The sequence below is a fragment of the Aulonocara stuartgranti genome (assembly GCF_965226115.1).
Source record: "Aulonocara stuartgranti genome assembly, chromosome: 18".
NCBI lineage: Eukaryota > Metazoa > Chordata > Actinopteri > Cichliformes > Cichlidae > Aulonocara > Aulonocara stuartgranti.
The window spans coordinates 25563708-25578875 of NC_138954.1; the positions used below are offsets into that span (position 1 = coordinate 25563708).

Consider the following 15168-nt stretch of genomic DNA (forward strand, 5'->3'; position numbering starts at 1 on the left):
CATTTTTATGGTTTCCATCAAAGTTTACACACTACTTGAAATGACTGTAAGAAACATATCTGTGTAGTAAGAAGCAACGATAATGTGGGTGATATATTCACTGTGTACATGACTCTAATGTGAGGATTAATGCAAGAAGTCAAAGTGATGCAGTTGAACCTTGGTGAGGTAAATAAAGTCACATTACTCCACCATTTTATTTTAAGCGAGCATCATTAAATTGCTAGGCTAGCATTGTGGTGAATGGAGGTGTAAGACTGGACTCATATTCTCTGCTCTAATACATCCCAAAGGTGTTCTGTCAGATTGAGGTCATGACTGTGAAGGTCAAAGTTGCTCATCTACAGTGGGGCAAAAAAGTATTTAGTCAGCCACCGATTGTGCAAGTTCCCCCACTTAAAATGATGACAGAGGTCAGTAATTTGCACCAGAGGTACACTTCAACTGTGAGAGACAGAATGTGAAAAAAAAATCCATGAATTCACATGGTAGGCTTTGTAAAGAATTTATTCGTAAATCAGGGTGGAAAATAAGTATTTGGTCACCTCAAACAAGGAAAATCTCTGGCTCTCACAGACCTGTAACGTCTTCTGTAAGAAGCTTTTCTGTCCCCCACTCGTTACCTGTATGAATGGCACCTGTTTGAACTCATCATCTGTATAAAAGACACCTGTCCACAGCCCCAAACAGTCAGACTCCAAACTCCGCCATGGCCAAGACCAAAGAGCTTTCGAAGGACACCAGGAAAAGTATTGTAGACCTGCACCAGACTGGGAAGAGTGAATCTACAATAGGCAAGCAGCTTGGTGTGAAAAAATCAACTGTGGGAGCAATCATCAGAAAATGGAAGACATACAAGACCACTGATAATCTCCCTCGATCTGGGGCTCCACGCAAGATCTCATCCCGTGGGGTCAAAATGATCATGAGAACGGTGAGCAAAGATCCCAGAACCACACGGGGGGACCTGGTGAATGACCTGCAGAGAGCTGGGACCAAAGTAACAAAGGTCACCATCAGTAACACACTACAACGGCAGGGAATCAAATCCCGCAGTGCCAGACGTGTTCCGCTGCTGAAGCCAGTGCATGTCCAGGCCCGTCTGAAGTTTGCCAGAGAGCACATGGATGATACAGCAGAGGATTGGGAGAATGTCATGTGGTCAGATGAAGCCAAAGTAGAACTTTTTGGTATAAACTCAACTCGTCGTGTTTGGAGGAAGAAGAATACTGAGTTGCATCCCAAGAACACCATACCTACTGTGAAGCATGGGGGTGGAAACATCATGCTATGGGGCTGTTTTTCTGCCAAGGGGACAGGACGACTGATCCGTGTTAAGGACAGAATGAATGGGGCCATGTATCGTGAGATTTTGAGCCAAAACCTCCTTCCATCAGTGAGAACTTTGAAGATGAAACGAGGCTGGGTCTTCCAACATGACAATGATCCAAAACACACCGCCCGGGCAACAAAGGAGTGGCTCCGTAAGAAGCATTTGAAAGTCCTGGAGTGGCCTAGCCAGTCTCCAGACCTCAACCCCATAGAAAATCTGTGGCGGGAGTTGAAAGTCCGTGTTGCTCGGCGACAGCCCCAAAACATCACTGCTCTCGAGAAGATCTGCATGGAGGAATGGGCCAAAATACCAGCTACTGTGTGTGCAAACCTGGTAAAGACCTATAGTAAACGTTTGACCTCTGTTATTGCCAACAAAGGTTATGTTACAAAGTATTGAGTTGTATTTTTGTTATTGACCAAATACTTATTTTCCACCCTGATTTACCAATAAATTCTTTACAAATCCTACCATGTGGATTCATGGATCTTTTTTTCACATTCTGTCTCTCACAGTTGAAGTGTACCTCTGGTGCAAATTACTGACCTCTGTCATCATTTTAGGTGGGGGAACTTGCACAATCGGTGGCTGACTAAATACTTTTTTGCCCCACTGTATGTCTTTATGGACCTTGCTTTCTGCACTGGTGCGCAGTCCTGTTCAAACAAGAATCCTGTTCCATGAAACCTCTACGTGCTGTTCTTGAGCTGATCTAAAGCCGTCATGAAGGTTGGAGGTCTGTAACAATAAACTCTACAGAAAATTGGTGACCTCTGCTGACTGTGTGCCTCAGCATTTGCTGGCCCTTTCTGTGTTTTTACGTGGTCTACCACTTTGTGTTTGAGTTGCTGTTGTTCCTAATTGTTGAATCATGAATCTGAACTCAACTGAGAAGTGAGACCTGAAGTTCTTAAGATGTTGTTCTGGGTTCTCGTGTGACTTCCTGCAAGGAACAGAAAAACAGAGGGGAACGGGGACAGTGAGAAAGGACACTTAAAAAGAAAAAAAAATCTCCCGGATCACCTGTTGAGACAAAAAGATAGAAAAAAGAGAACAACATAATAAACACAGCACTATTGCATTAATCTAGCTAACAGTAAATAAGAGTAAATACTAAATGTTGAATGTTGTTGTGCAGCACACAGGACTGACAGCGCACAATGTGCTTTGAGGTAGCAGCCAAGAAAGGTGTAGTTTGTGTCTGTGAACACCTGTGTGGATCAGCACACTTCTATTCAAAAGGTTTCTCCATGTAATGATCTGCTAGAGGGTGTGGGGAGCCATAGACCCATCCCCCAGGGCTTGAAGCAGGTATGGAGGAGATCCAGGTCCCAGATATCCAGAGGTCCCAGAGCGCGAGAGCCCAAGGAGGACCACTGGAGGGGCATCCGTGCCACCCTCCTGCGAAGAGCTGAGGAGAGCCCCAGACGAGGGGTCACCCAGCAGCCACGGAGTAGAAGTCAGAGGGGGCTGCAGTGGCGTGCCCGCAGGCTCTGCCAGAGTGAGGCCTGAGGGGCCCCACAGCCCAGAAGAGGCCTGGCCAAGTTACGAGCGGCAGGCCGGTACATACCTGAGCGCCCAGCCCCAGACACCAATAACCACCAAATTGGAGTAAATCTTTCCTGTGAAGGTTCACCCGTTTCTCAATTTCTAGACAAACCTTTTCTAGAAGAAACAGCTGAGAAACAAATTCACTGACATCTGTTTCTCAGCTGTTTCATCAGATCAGGACATGACATGTTTCTTGTCAGCCAGGTTCTATTTCAGTGATTTCTCGACCTGGTAGTAATCAGGTAAGCAGGCTGTGGCTTCTTGAAACTGAATTCACCTTTTGTGGTTAAAATGTGGTTAATTACTGTTTCATGGTTTAACAAGAGGAGCAATTACTCTTTCACACAGGGGCAGATTGATTTGAATAGCTTTATATCCCTTAATAAATGAAATTGTCATTTACAAACTGGATTTTGTATTTATTCAGGTTTGTTTGTTGAATATTACAAAAAACCAAAAATACTTTGTCAAACCACTGTTCCTGCTTTTTTTAAACAATACAGTAATCCAGGGTTTACTCTAATAAAATGTAACCTTTATGCTGAGTCTAAGAAATCATTGTCCTGTTAACATAAATTACAAATTGTAAATTAATGTCAAAAGTGTTGGGAAAAGTGATTTTGTTATGACTTCTTCTCAAATGAGATACAGCAACTATTTCAGTCAGACTTCAGAGCTTTTCCTGAAAAAGATTTGTTGAGGGTGATCAATTATTTGTGACTCACATTAGATTCAGGAGATATCACAGCCCTCATTCTTTTGGACATTAGCTGCTTTCTGCTTTTGATATTGTGAAGCACAAGAATCTTTGGGCTTGGCTCAAATGTTGGGTTGGATATAAGAACTTTCTCTGTGTCTGATGGTCAGTTCTTTAAATCTTCTGCCCCTGTTTTTTGTGTGTTTCTTGGACCAGGACACCAAATGAGGGTTTTTGTGCCGTCACAGACTGTTTGAAAATGTCAACCTGTGACAACTGTTAACTGTGTAACAGTGGATCAGTGTGTGTATGACACGTTTCTCTGTGATACTGTGGTGCATCAACTCATCATCACCTCATCTGTAAAAATGAGTTCAGCCAACCTTCAGACGAAGCTGTTTTCTGCAGCTTGTATCCACAATCTCATTCTCTCGGTCACTAACCAAAGCCAACACCATCATGAAGTAAAACAAATCAATAAACTTGTTCCTGTGTGCTTACTATAATGTTTCCGTTATTGTTATTTATTGAACAACATTTTGATGTACATAGTAAAAGAACTGTTCTACACAGTTAGCAGACAAAGCAATACAAAGACGTCTCTGATGATGAAACATTTTATTCAGACCTCAGCCAGCCATCGACACTTTATGGATTCAGTGTACACATCATGTACTGAGTGCATGAAAAGTTCAAATCATTTATGGACAGTTTGGTGTTTAAAGAACAATCAGCCCCAAAACTGGACAAAGAAAAGAAACATGTTTCATTGTTGCTCTGCAGGTTCTGGTTGAAGTGTTTCAGAAAGGTTGTGTTGTCAGTAGGGTCATTCTTCTGCAATCAGGCTGATTAAAACACAAACAAACAAACAACAGCTGAGTAAACAACATCAAGCACATTTATTTCAAAGAAACTATATTTGTTTGAAAATAAATCAAAGAATAACACTTACAAAATATTGAAATTCATATCCATCACAGCCTAAACAAGAAGCAGATAGTTTGTCAGTTAGAAGCTCAGATCCATAAACTTTATCAGTGAGGACTGATTCACTGCATTCAAAGATAAACCTACAGAGGAAAATCCTCTCTGTTCTTAAAGAGCCAGACTGCTTTTATTCCTCATGTTTTACTTTTATTCCATATTAACATTTGTTTAAGTTACTTCATTGTGTGTTTTGTAACCATAACAAACTGTTTTGTGGTGATTTGGGGGCAACTGGAACAAGTGTGGATGCTGCACACTAAATCACTTTGTTCCTGTGATAAAGAGTGAATCTCCTGCTTTGTGTGATGTGCTGGGACGAAGGCAGGTAGATGAGTTTGGCTGTTGGAAGCTGGGGACAACTCTACATACAACAACATGAAATGAATGTGTCATTCCTATAGACAAACATCAGCTGCAGCTTTTAACAAATCAGCAATGCTCTTTCAGTGTGTTCCTGTGTGGGAAATGTTTATTTTTTTTATTTTTCTTTCACTATTCCTCTCGTTTGTGTATCAGGTCCCAGAGAAGAAATTTTCATACATGTTTGCTGCTAAAGGAAAATAGAAACTGAAAGAGTTAAAATGTAAAGAGATAAATACTTACATCTGCCCAAATATATTCTTCTGTTAGCACACTCAACATAAATATGTCTGTCTCTTCCAGTACAAGAAAAATATTTTTTTTCTCCTTCCCACATGTAAGCAGGTTGAGCTACTGCAAAACCATAACCAGCATATCTAGCAGGATCCACCACACAGACCGCTCCTGCAAAAACAACAACAAGTAAAAAGAAACATAAGAAGAGTCTAAGGAGCTTGCAAAGAAAAGCGTCTGGAATTATTTAAGTTGCTTGAAGACGTTTCACCTCCTCTCATCCAAGAAGCTTCTTCAGTTCTAAGGTCAAATGGCGAAGAGTCCCAGATTTAAACCCAGTGGGAGTTTCCCCCCAAAGAGGGACAAAAGGACACTCTTTGACTACGATGACCTGGATGACTGAGAACCTTCACAGACATATTGCCGTACATTTTGGGAGAAACACCCTTCAACTGCAGGAAATTTCACACCTTGCTTTCAAAAACACACACCCCTCATTCTGAACCTACACAACTCAGGGAAGAAAACACACCTGAAGACAGTCAGGAGAAATGGGTTAAGAACTTTTCAGACTGGAATCTCACTGAACCTGAAAAGAGAGTATTAGCCAAAGGACTCAATTTTTCCATTTCCCCGCAACAGTTGCCCATAGTGGACCTCATCACAGCCACAGAAACCGCCATACGGATTAATAAATTATCACAGACAGAAGCAGAGCAAATCAGGATGAAAGTCTCCGCCACCCTCTCCAGTGCCAAAGTCCCTCCGTCCAACCTCACAATACAGGAAAAGAAGGCCGTGAGCAAAGACCACAACATCACTGTTTTAACAGCTGATAAGGGAAGATGCACCGTGGTCCTAAACACTACAGATTACCATACAAAGATCACTACTCTCCTCAGTGACAACAATACCTACGAAGCCTTAAAGCGAGACCCCACAAGCAGCTACAAAAAGAAAGTTATAGCTTGCCTTCAAGAATCATTGACCGCCTTACATATCACCGCCTTTACCCAGGGGATGCCATACCCTGCATTTACGGACTTCCTAAGATCCACAAGGAAGCTGTCCCACTCAGACCCATAGTCAGTAGCATAAACTCAGCCACTTATAACATTGCTAAACACCTTGCTACCATCCTTGCACCTCTCGTGGGGAACACCCCACACCACATCAAGAACTCCACCGACTTCACCGACAAAGTCCAGAAACTTACCCTGGACCCAGATGAAACCATGGTGTCCTTTGATGTAGTCTCTCTCTTCACTTGCATACCCACCACGGAGGCTGTGGAGACTATCAGAAAACGACTACAAGAAGACAGCTCCTTGGAGGACAGGACCAACTTCACACCCGATCAGATCTGCACACTGTTAGACCTCTGCCTCACCATTACATATTTCAAATACAACGAGGCTTTTACAGACAAAAACATGGCTGTGCCATGGGCTCCCCCGTGTCACCTATTGTAGCCAACCTTTACATGCAGGAAGTGGAAAGGAAGGCTCTTGGCTCTTTCAAAGGGTGAGTACCCAGCCACTGGTACAGATATGTAGACGACACCTGGGTCAAAATCAAGACACAAGAAGTGGAATCCTTCACTGCGCACATTAACGCTGTGGATAAGAACATCAAGTTCACCAGGGAAGACACAAAGGACAACTGTTTGCGTTTCCTGGACTGCGCTGTGCACATTGAAGAGAACGGCAACCTCAACATTTAAGTTTACCGGAAGCCCACACACACGGACCAGTACCTCCTGTTCGACTCCCATCACCCTCTGGAACACAAACTTGGAGTAATTAGGACCCTACACCACCGGGCAGAACATGTTCCCTCTAAGCCTGAAGGGAAAAAGAAGGAACACACACATGTAAAGGAAGCACTTAAAACATGCGGTTATCCTAATTGGGCGTTCTTAAAGTCAGCAAAGATGCACAGAAAAGAAGACCAGACACCAGCGAGGGAGGATAAGAAGGACAGACGCAACAACATTGTCATCCCCTATGTAGCCGGTGTATCAGAGAAACTCAGGAGAGTTTTCTCCAAGCATGACATCCCAGTGTATTTCAGACCCAGCAACACGCTCAGACAGAAACTGGTTCACCCGAAAGACAAAACTCCAAAACACAAACTTAACAATGTGGTGTACAGTGCAGCGAGGAATGCTCAGACCTCTACATTGGAGAGACCAAACAGCCACTTCACAAGCGCATGGCACAACACAGAAGAGCCACCTCCACAGGACAAGACTCAGCAGTCCATCTGCATCTTAAGGATAAAGGACACTCTTTCGAGGATGCCAATGTTCACATTTTGGACAGAGAGGACAGATGGTTTGAAAGAGGAGTGAAAGAAGCCGTCTATGTCCACTGTGAGCGACCATCTTTGAACAGAGGCGGGGGTTTACGACACCAACTCTCTGCCATCTATAATCCAGTTTTGAGATCCCTTCCCAGACGCCTTAACGCCCACTCACATCCTGGGCCAGCTGACCTCAGGAATTCGCATGATAAGGTGGGGCCAGGTTTCACAATGAACACACCCGAAACTCTGGCTGATTGGGACCCACGCCCAGTTTCACACCTTGGCTCATGTGATTAGAGGATCATCAGGGGGTCCTTTTGTCCCTCTGTGGGGGGATACTCCCACTAGGTTTATATCTGGGACTCTCCACCATTTGACCTTAGAACTGAAGAAGCTTCTCGGATGAGAGGTGAAACGTCTTCAAGTAACTTAAAGAAGTCCAGACGCTTTTCTTTGCAAGCTCCTTTGACTACGATGACCTGGATGACTGAGAACCTTCACAGACAGATGGAGAGTAATGACATGATAATTTAGAGCTTCCTCAGATCTGTGATAAGGGTTGGGGTGAAAATTGAAGCCAAATAATCTGCAAAGCATTTGAAATTTACTAGTTTCCGTTTTCTTTTTTAATGCATGTCTTGCAATTCTTGTTTCTAAATCAAAAATGAGATTTAAAGTATACACAAACACAGAGATGAGGTGCACGGACAAAAGATTAAAAATGTACCTCCCCCCTCAGGCTGGACGTCTGTGTCTGATGCAGGGGGTCCCTGATCTGCTGATGATTCGTCTGCAGAACCGAAGATATTATTGAGACTATTCAGCTTAAAAGCAGCTTTAATGCTAACGTGCTCTGTCACATAAACTGTTGTTTACCTGCTGACTTGCAAATGAATTCAGAGCACAATTCAAGTAACAGTGGCAATCCTATCAGATTTATTCTCAAATTTTATACAAATTTTCAAACAAGACAAAAGTCCTACATCATTTCAGTTACTGCTGATAAAAGGTGTGGTTGTCATCCTATAAAAACTAAGCAGCCCATGTAAAGAAGAAAAAAGACCCCAAAAAAGGTAAATCTTCCCTGTTATGATGCTGACAGACTGTTGCCAAAGTAAAGTTTAATGTCTCTCAGACCTGGACTGCATTTAGATAATTATATGGATTTTTATTTTTTCCACTTTCAATTTAGTGAGACCTTGTTGTATTTATTATGCAGCTTTTGTTTTGTTTGTTTGTTTTGGATTGCAGGGTTCATTTTTATTGTCATAAGCAGAAATAAATATTCTTGCAGGTCATTTGTCATCTTGCAACATTGGATCAACCTGCACCAGGAAAAAGTAAACAAAAAGCTGTCCCAAAGTGCAACTGCAATTTCAAAAGCCAATAATTCAGTTTCTACACATGCTGTGCATGAATCTCTTCTGATGAACGTATACAGAAACTGGTTCCTTATAAACTTTTGTAACATTGTTTTAGGTTTTAGAAAGGTGAGAAAAAATAAAATTAAAGGGTATTTTTTACACACTTACTGCATGTTGGCCCTGCAGTCCATTGTCCACGTTCACAAATGATGATATTGTTGCCCTCTCGAGTATAACCTTCTTCACATTCATACTGCACTTCTGAACCTGCAGAAAACACTTCCTTGTATTGATGAATTATGACTGCATGAGAGATTTTTGGAGGCTCATTGCATGAATCCCTCTTTCCTGTGAGGAACAAAAAAACCTGTCATTACAAGCCGACTGACGAAGGTGGTGAGAAAGTGATTTGTTTGTGTGGGATCTGGCAGACTTACTCTCACAGACAGGCAAAGGGCTCCAGGTTCCACTTCTACACCTGGGCCTACGGTTGTCTTTGCGTTCATATCCATCGTCACATTGTACCAAAATAGAGTCCCATTCTTTGTACCAACCGTCTTCTGCTTTATCATATTTCCCATGAGATAATGTTGGGGGGAGGCAGGCATTTTGATCTGAAGAAGATAAAAAACAACAAACTCATTTGATGACTTTCTTTAAACTGTATTTTACTTGTTTTCATATTATTCTTGTCCTCTAATTGATTCAAGATTCTTTATTTGTCACATGCATAGTTATACGACTACAACACGCAGTGAAATGTATCCTGACACGCTCCTCGATTGTTCTGATTTAGGACCCTGTTCTGTAAACAGAAGAAAGTAATATCACCCGTCAGACTCACACTAAGCTGTCAAGTAATTGCTGGGTTTGGTATGCATTACATTACTGTGTACTTTTAAATATTATACTACATATTAGAGTACAATTTAATAAAACAAATAACAAATAAGGATAATTTTTTATGGCTTCAAACTGAATGCATTACTTCTTTCATACAACAGCATCACTCCACATTGTTCTTTTAATGAACAGCTAACCGATGGTATTGAATAAAGTTCGCACTCCTGCAGATTTGTAGCGTCTAACTGAAACAAATTTGTTGAGATATTACTGAACACTTACCTATACACTGTGGTTTATGAAGCCAATTCCCATCTTCACATCTGCTTGTCGCCCACCAACCCTCCACCACCGGTTTCCGTCCAGAATCACAAGCGTAAGTGAGCTCTTCTTTAAGAAAGTAAGTCTCTTTTTCAGGGACATAATAACCCTCATTCAGCACAGGAGCCTTGCAGACATTTTCATTTTGTGCTGAAAAAGTGATGAACAAGTAAGCAACTAGAGGAAAATGCACTTTTTAAAAGTGTGTTTTTAAGTATGAAAATAGCAGGAAGTGAATTTAATATTCTTACCATGCGTCACTCCTGCAAACCAAATCAGAAGCACAAATCCAAGATAGCGCGCACACATCCTGTCAGGAGCTCAAATACTGCAGAGTAACGCAACAAACATGAGAGCACAGAGACGAGATAAAATCAGAGGTGGTTAATAATTATTTACGGAAATTCCCCCAAAATCTAACCATGCCTCTGCCCACATGCCCAAATGGAGCAAGCATCTAAAATCCAGTAAACTGGAGGGAAAAGTCAAACCTGTAGAGTTACATTTTTTCTTCCTTCAAATTGATTTCAGACGCACAGGAAAACTGTACGAGGAGGAATGTACTGACCAGCATTGCAAAAATACTTGCTTCTGTACAATTATAGTTGCAGACTCTCTGTGCACCTTTAGTTTGAGCTTCAAATTTCTAATTTAATGTTGACTTTTGGTTTTATAACTGTAATGCCAGCGTGTCTGTGTTTGTATGTGTGTGTGTGTGGTGGGCTGGGTTACTCTATATATCGTCCAGGATTCAGCCTTGTTTGGAACAGCTCTCACAACAGTTTGTTTAGAGTGCGCATTTCAAAATGATTTCCCGGACTGCCGTGATCAGAGGTCACGGTTTTGTTGTTTTGAAATACCAAACACAGCCAAGCCAAAGGTCAGGCTGGAGTAACACAGGTGAAAGGCAAAAAAGTGAAAACATGTTATAAAATAAGGAGGAATAATGATTTAGGGTTAGATTATTACTGATGACTGTAATGCGATCCTTTAGTTTGTGTGTGATCACCATCTCCTGGATCTTCATGGGCTCTGCATTAAAGTGCTGGTGGGAAAATTGGATTTCTGGCTATAATTTCAAATGGCAAAGAAAACATAAAACATCCCATAAAAGAGCAAATATTTTTAACAGCGAATATGTTGAAATCATTTTGTGTCACATGACATATGTAAAGGTTGTCCTGCTTTGACCTTATTCGCTGCTTCTGCTCCAACAAATTCAACTGATGTCATCAAATTAATCAGTTAAATATTATATATGTGCAATGCTGTAATACTTAGCTCAGGACAAGCATAGCAATGCTAGAGCTTGACCTGTAACTGCACACATTAGTACAAAAACTGAGGCTCAGCATCAGCCACTTGATGTTAGCTGACCCTGCAGATGCAATGATAGGATTTGTATAGAAAACAATGGCTGAATGAAAGCACTTTACCACCTTTACATTTTAATGAGGAGATTTTAGGATGGTACATTCTCAAAGAAAGGCAGGAAAATAAATGTATCATAATGTCATGCTCTTGGTTGATTTGAGTGTTTTTAAATGCAACTGTATTCTCGCATCGCCCTTTTTCTCCCTGTTGATGATCCAGGGAACATCTTCAGGCAACATTTCTGTTACTACTTTTGATTCTAATGAATCTGTAACTTTCTAATTTCAGGGCTGGAAAATGGCATACATGGTGTTTCAAAACGAGAAGAAATGAAAGAGCACAATTTCACTCTCTGGGCTGCTTTTTTGGGATACTCCTTTATTTATTTATTTCATGGAAAAAGCTCTGCTATGATTTGAACATTACTTTTAAGTTCCTGAAACGGGTTCAAAGCTGCAGACAGACGCTGAGAACAAAACAACACCAGTTGCACAGAAGCATCGACAATGTGTGAAAAATATATTTGTATCCAGCGGAAACGGCTGACACTCAAAAACAACATTTTGCATGCATCCATCCATTTTCTTCTGCGCATCCGATTCAGGGTCGCTGACAGGCCGGAACCTATCGCAACTGTCGCAGGGCGAGAGGCAGGGTGCACCCCGCACAGGTCACCAGCCAGTCACAAGGCCACAGAGGGGCCAACACGCTCAGATGTTCACATCTTGCCAATTTAGAATCACCAGTTAATATTTAATTGTCACTTTTGTAAAATCAATAAATAAAAATCATTCACTGTGGAAAAAAGAAAATAAATTGCGAGTAGAGTTTGATGGAAAGAATAGTCCAGACACTTCAATTTGATCCAAGGATCTGCTGGAAAATCTGCATCTCAGTGCCAAATTGCATGCATTTCCAGTCACAAAGAGACAAATTTAACTGGGATGGGAAGTGTTCCAAGTGTTCCAGCCTTTGCTGTCCAAAACGAACACTAGGGTGGAATAAACGGACTCAATAATCCTTTTCCTTCTAGTTGCATCCACTCCTTCAGCCAGCACTCTATTCTCTGCCTTGTAGGCGCTTACTAACTATCACACATGTTCAAAGTCGAATAGCAGGAAAATAAGATGTTCAGTGTCTTGCTCAAGAACACTTCAGACTGAAGAATCAAATCACCAACCCTCCAAAAAGGTGGAGGAGCCACTCTACTCCTGTGCACAGCAAAACAATTGTTTGCCAATGAACATATAAGAAAACATTGGATTTTTCCCTCTGGATAGTTATGTGAGAAAAATCAGACTTTCAGTAGGATAATAATACTAATCTTAAATCCATGGCTCAAAAGGAAGAAAGGGAAGTTTACTGAATGGCAAAGGTCAAAGTTAAATATTCTAACTTGTGTTCATGTAAGGCGGCCTTGAAGGAAGTTTAACAAAGTGGTCAATGCAGATTGACTCCAGATGCCTCATATTTGATGTTGTGTTACCACAGTCAGACAGAAACCTTTGGAGCAGCTCTTCAATCGCTCACAGTGTGGGCACTGGGTACTCTGACCGCTGCTGATAAAGTCCCCGTTGGTTCTCATTCACCTAGGAAGCATCCTCTATGTAGGTTTCATCCACCAATACAGCTGGAGGAGAAATACTGGGGTAGACAGGCCCACACTTAGTGGGATTTGCTGTAAATGAATTGCAGCTAGCCAGACGTTGAAAAAGTACAGAGATTCTGTATTTAAGTAGAAGTACAGATACTAGTGTTTAAAAATACTCCAGTAAAAGTTGAAGTACTGATTCCACTTCTTTACTCAAGTGAAAGTGAAAAAGTACTGAAATGTACTCAGAGTAAAAGTAGCTCTTTGAAACACATTTCTACCAGCTGCTTCTATGCAAAGCTAACTGAACCTTGTTTTTTTATTAATGTAATAATAAAATAATATTAGGAAATGGAAATACAAACTTTATTTTAGTCTAAATTTTAATACTAGTAAATATTCTCAGTTTGAATCAGTGAAGCAGAACATGAGCAGAGAAAAGAAATCTGTTTTCTGTTGGCTACGTTGTAGAGGATGACTCTGCATCTAAGCAAAAGATGAGCACAGTCAGGGGCTGAAGTGGGATTGAGCACGTGGGGGAACGCTAAAATCGTTCTTAATGGCTCAGTGTGGGCAAAAGAATCACAGCACACAATAATTCTATTGAGAGCTCCAGTAGATTTTCTTAGTGTACAGGCTGTGATCAGCTGACACAAGGTGTCAGCAGATGTCTCGTGAGTTGTTCTGGCTAATTTCCATTCTCTATACAATACACAGTTTATGCTGTCTTTATATTAGACACTATAAAGTTGGTATGAAGGTGGAATTCAGTGATTGCATCTCAGCATCATCAGTTTAACTTCATGAAACCTTAGCCACTGTGCACCGGTCACACACTGTTCTTTACTTTAAACCCATCACAGTGCAGCAAACCACAGCGAGTCTACTTCAGTTTGTTTTGCAGCAGGTTTCACAACATGAACAAAAGCATATTGTCACATGCACAAACCCGATATCCAATTTAAAAAAACGAGGACTTACATGTAAGCTTTAAATTTCCAACACCACTGATCAGTCCTTATCTTTAAATATAAACATTTCTTCTTTCTTTCCTGTCTTTGTCATCTTTCTCCATCTCTGAGTGAAGTTCGCGCCCTTTCTTTTGTCTCCCCGTGAAAACAGCAGCTGGACCTTTAGCTTGCAACACTGTGCTACAAACTGCACACAAACGGTTCGTGTGTTTGCTGATGTTTATTGATCTGATAGAAACATTGCATTTGAAATTACCTGCCACAGCATCTTGCATATTCCCCTATGTGAAGTCTGAAAGGCCGAGGGCCGTGGGAACGAAAGTGCTTTACTGTCAGGGGACCACGATTAACAGGCAGAGCCTAAAGAGGCGACAACTCAGGTCACAAAAAAAATAAATCAATGAACCTGTGTTTGTCCCACCTGAGATGGGGTTTTGAGTTCATTTATGGAGGAGTTTGAGTGGGTTTAACAGGATTTTTGTTAATTACGTGTTTATTTTTATGTTAAAATGTTAATGTAAAATAAAATGAAACCAGCACTTATGTCACTGTTTTCTCATGTGCTGCTGTGTTTCTGCCCACCTGGTGGAGTCCAATACCGACTCTTCCTTTGAGCTCTTTGTTTAAGCCCTGTCAGAAATGTTGGGCTCTTCACATGTTAATAAAGCTCCTCTGTCGGCTCCTTGGTCCTGGAAGGCATGTAGGAGAATGTGGATGAATGTGGAAATCACATCATGAATGTGCATCTGATAAATCTGCAGCAACTTTGCGATGCTGTCATATCAACATGGTTTCCGGCACCTCACTGAATCTATACCATGAAGAATTAAGGCAGATCTGCAGGCAAAAAGGGGGTCAAACCTTGAAGTACTAAGGTGTTCCTAATAAAGCGTCTGGAGATTATATACGATGGAACATGAGCAAGCATGCACTCTATCCAGTTTAAACATCCTCCAGTCCCAATGAGGTTATTCCTAATCCTTAGGAAGCCAATCACGGCCGTCACAGATCACTTGTTCTGATACTCGTGGATTTGTTTTAGTTCGTATTTTGATTATGAAGTCATCAAACCACGAGCAGATTATTAACTGCAACAGTAAAATGTGTTAGAATTGTTTATAGTAGCTACATTTCACAAGACATTATGTAACAGTGCTGGAGCCACACAGTAAAACTGGAGAGATATTTTAGGGCTCAGCTGCATCTGTGTTCAGCCTCATTAACCACACAATGTA

At 41.4% G+C, this 15168-nt stretch overlaps 1 protein-coding gene across 2 annotated transcripts; it reads right to left on the minus strand.

Moving 5' to 3' along the window:
* Positions 1–4193: 4193 nt before the first annotated feature.
* Positions 4194–15152, minus strand: LOC309693881 (complement factor H-related protein 2-like). Of its 2 annotated transcripts, XM_082513492.1 has the most exons (9): positions 14516–15152; positions 10249–10325; positions 9959–10147; positions 9271–9447; positions 9002–9181; positions 8197–8259; positions 5172–5333; positions 4534–4562; positions 4194–4426 (listed from the first exon to the last, which is right to left on the minus strand). In XM_082513492.1, the coding sequence occupies exons 2-9, from the start codon at positions 10304–10306 to the stop codon at positions 4382–4384; spliced, it is 903 nt and encodes a 300-aa protein (XP_082369618.1). In that variant the 5' UTR covers positions 10307–10325; positions 14516–15152; the 3' UTR covers positions 4194–4381. The 2 variants fall into 2 exon arrangements, with proteins under 2 accessions (XP_082369618.1, XP_082369619.1); XM_082513493.1 differs by lacking the exons at positions 4194–4426; positions 4534–4562; positions 5172–5333 and adding an exon at positions 7785–7964.
* Positions 15153–15168: the final 16 nt, after the last annotated feature.

Excerpts from the sequence above, each read along its gene's own strand:
- LOC309693881 (XM_082513492.1), bottom strand. The coding sequence starts at position 10,306 with ATGTGTGCGCGCTATCTTGGATTTGTGCTTCTGATTTGGTTTGCAGGA. Across the intron at positions 4,563-5,171 it reads AAGAATATATTTGGGCAGAT|GCTGTGATGGATATGAATTT; the intron begins GTAAGTATTTAT and ends CTTCTTGTTTAG. Across the intron at positions 4,427-4,533 it reads GATATGAATTTCAATATTTT|CCTGATTGCAGAAGAATGAC; the intron begins GTAAGTGTTATT and ends TGTTTTAATCAG.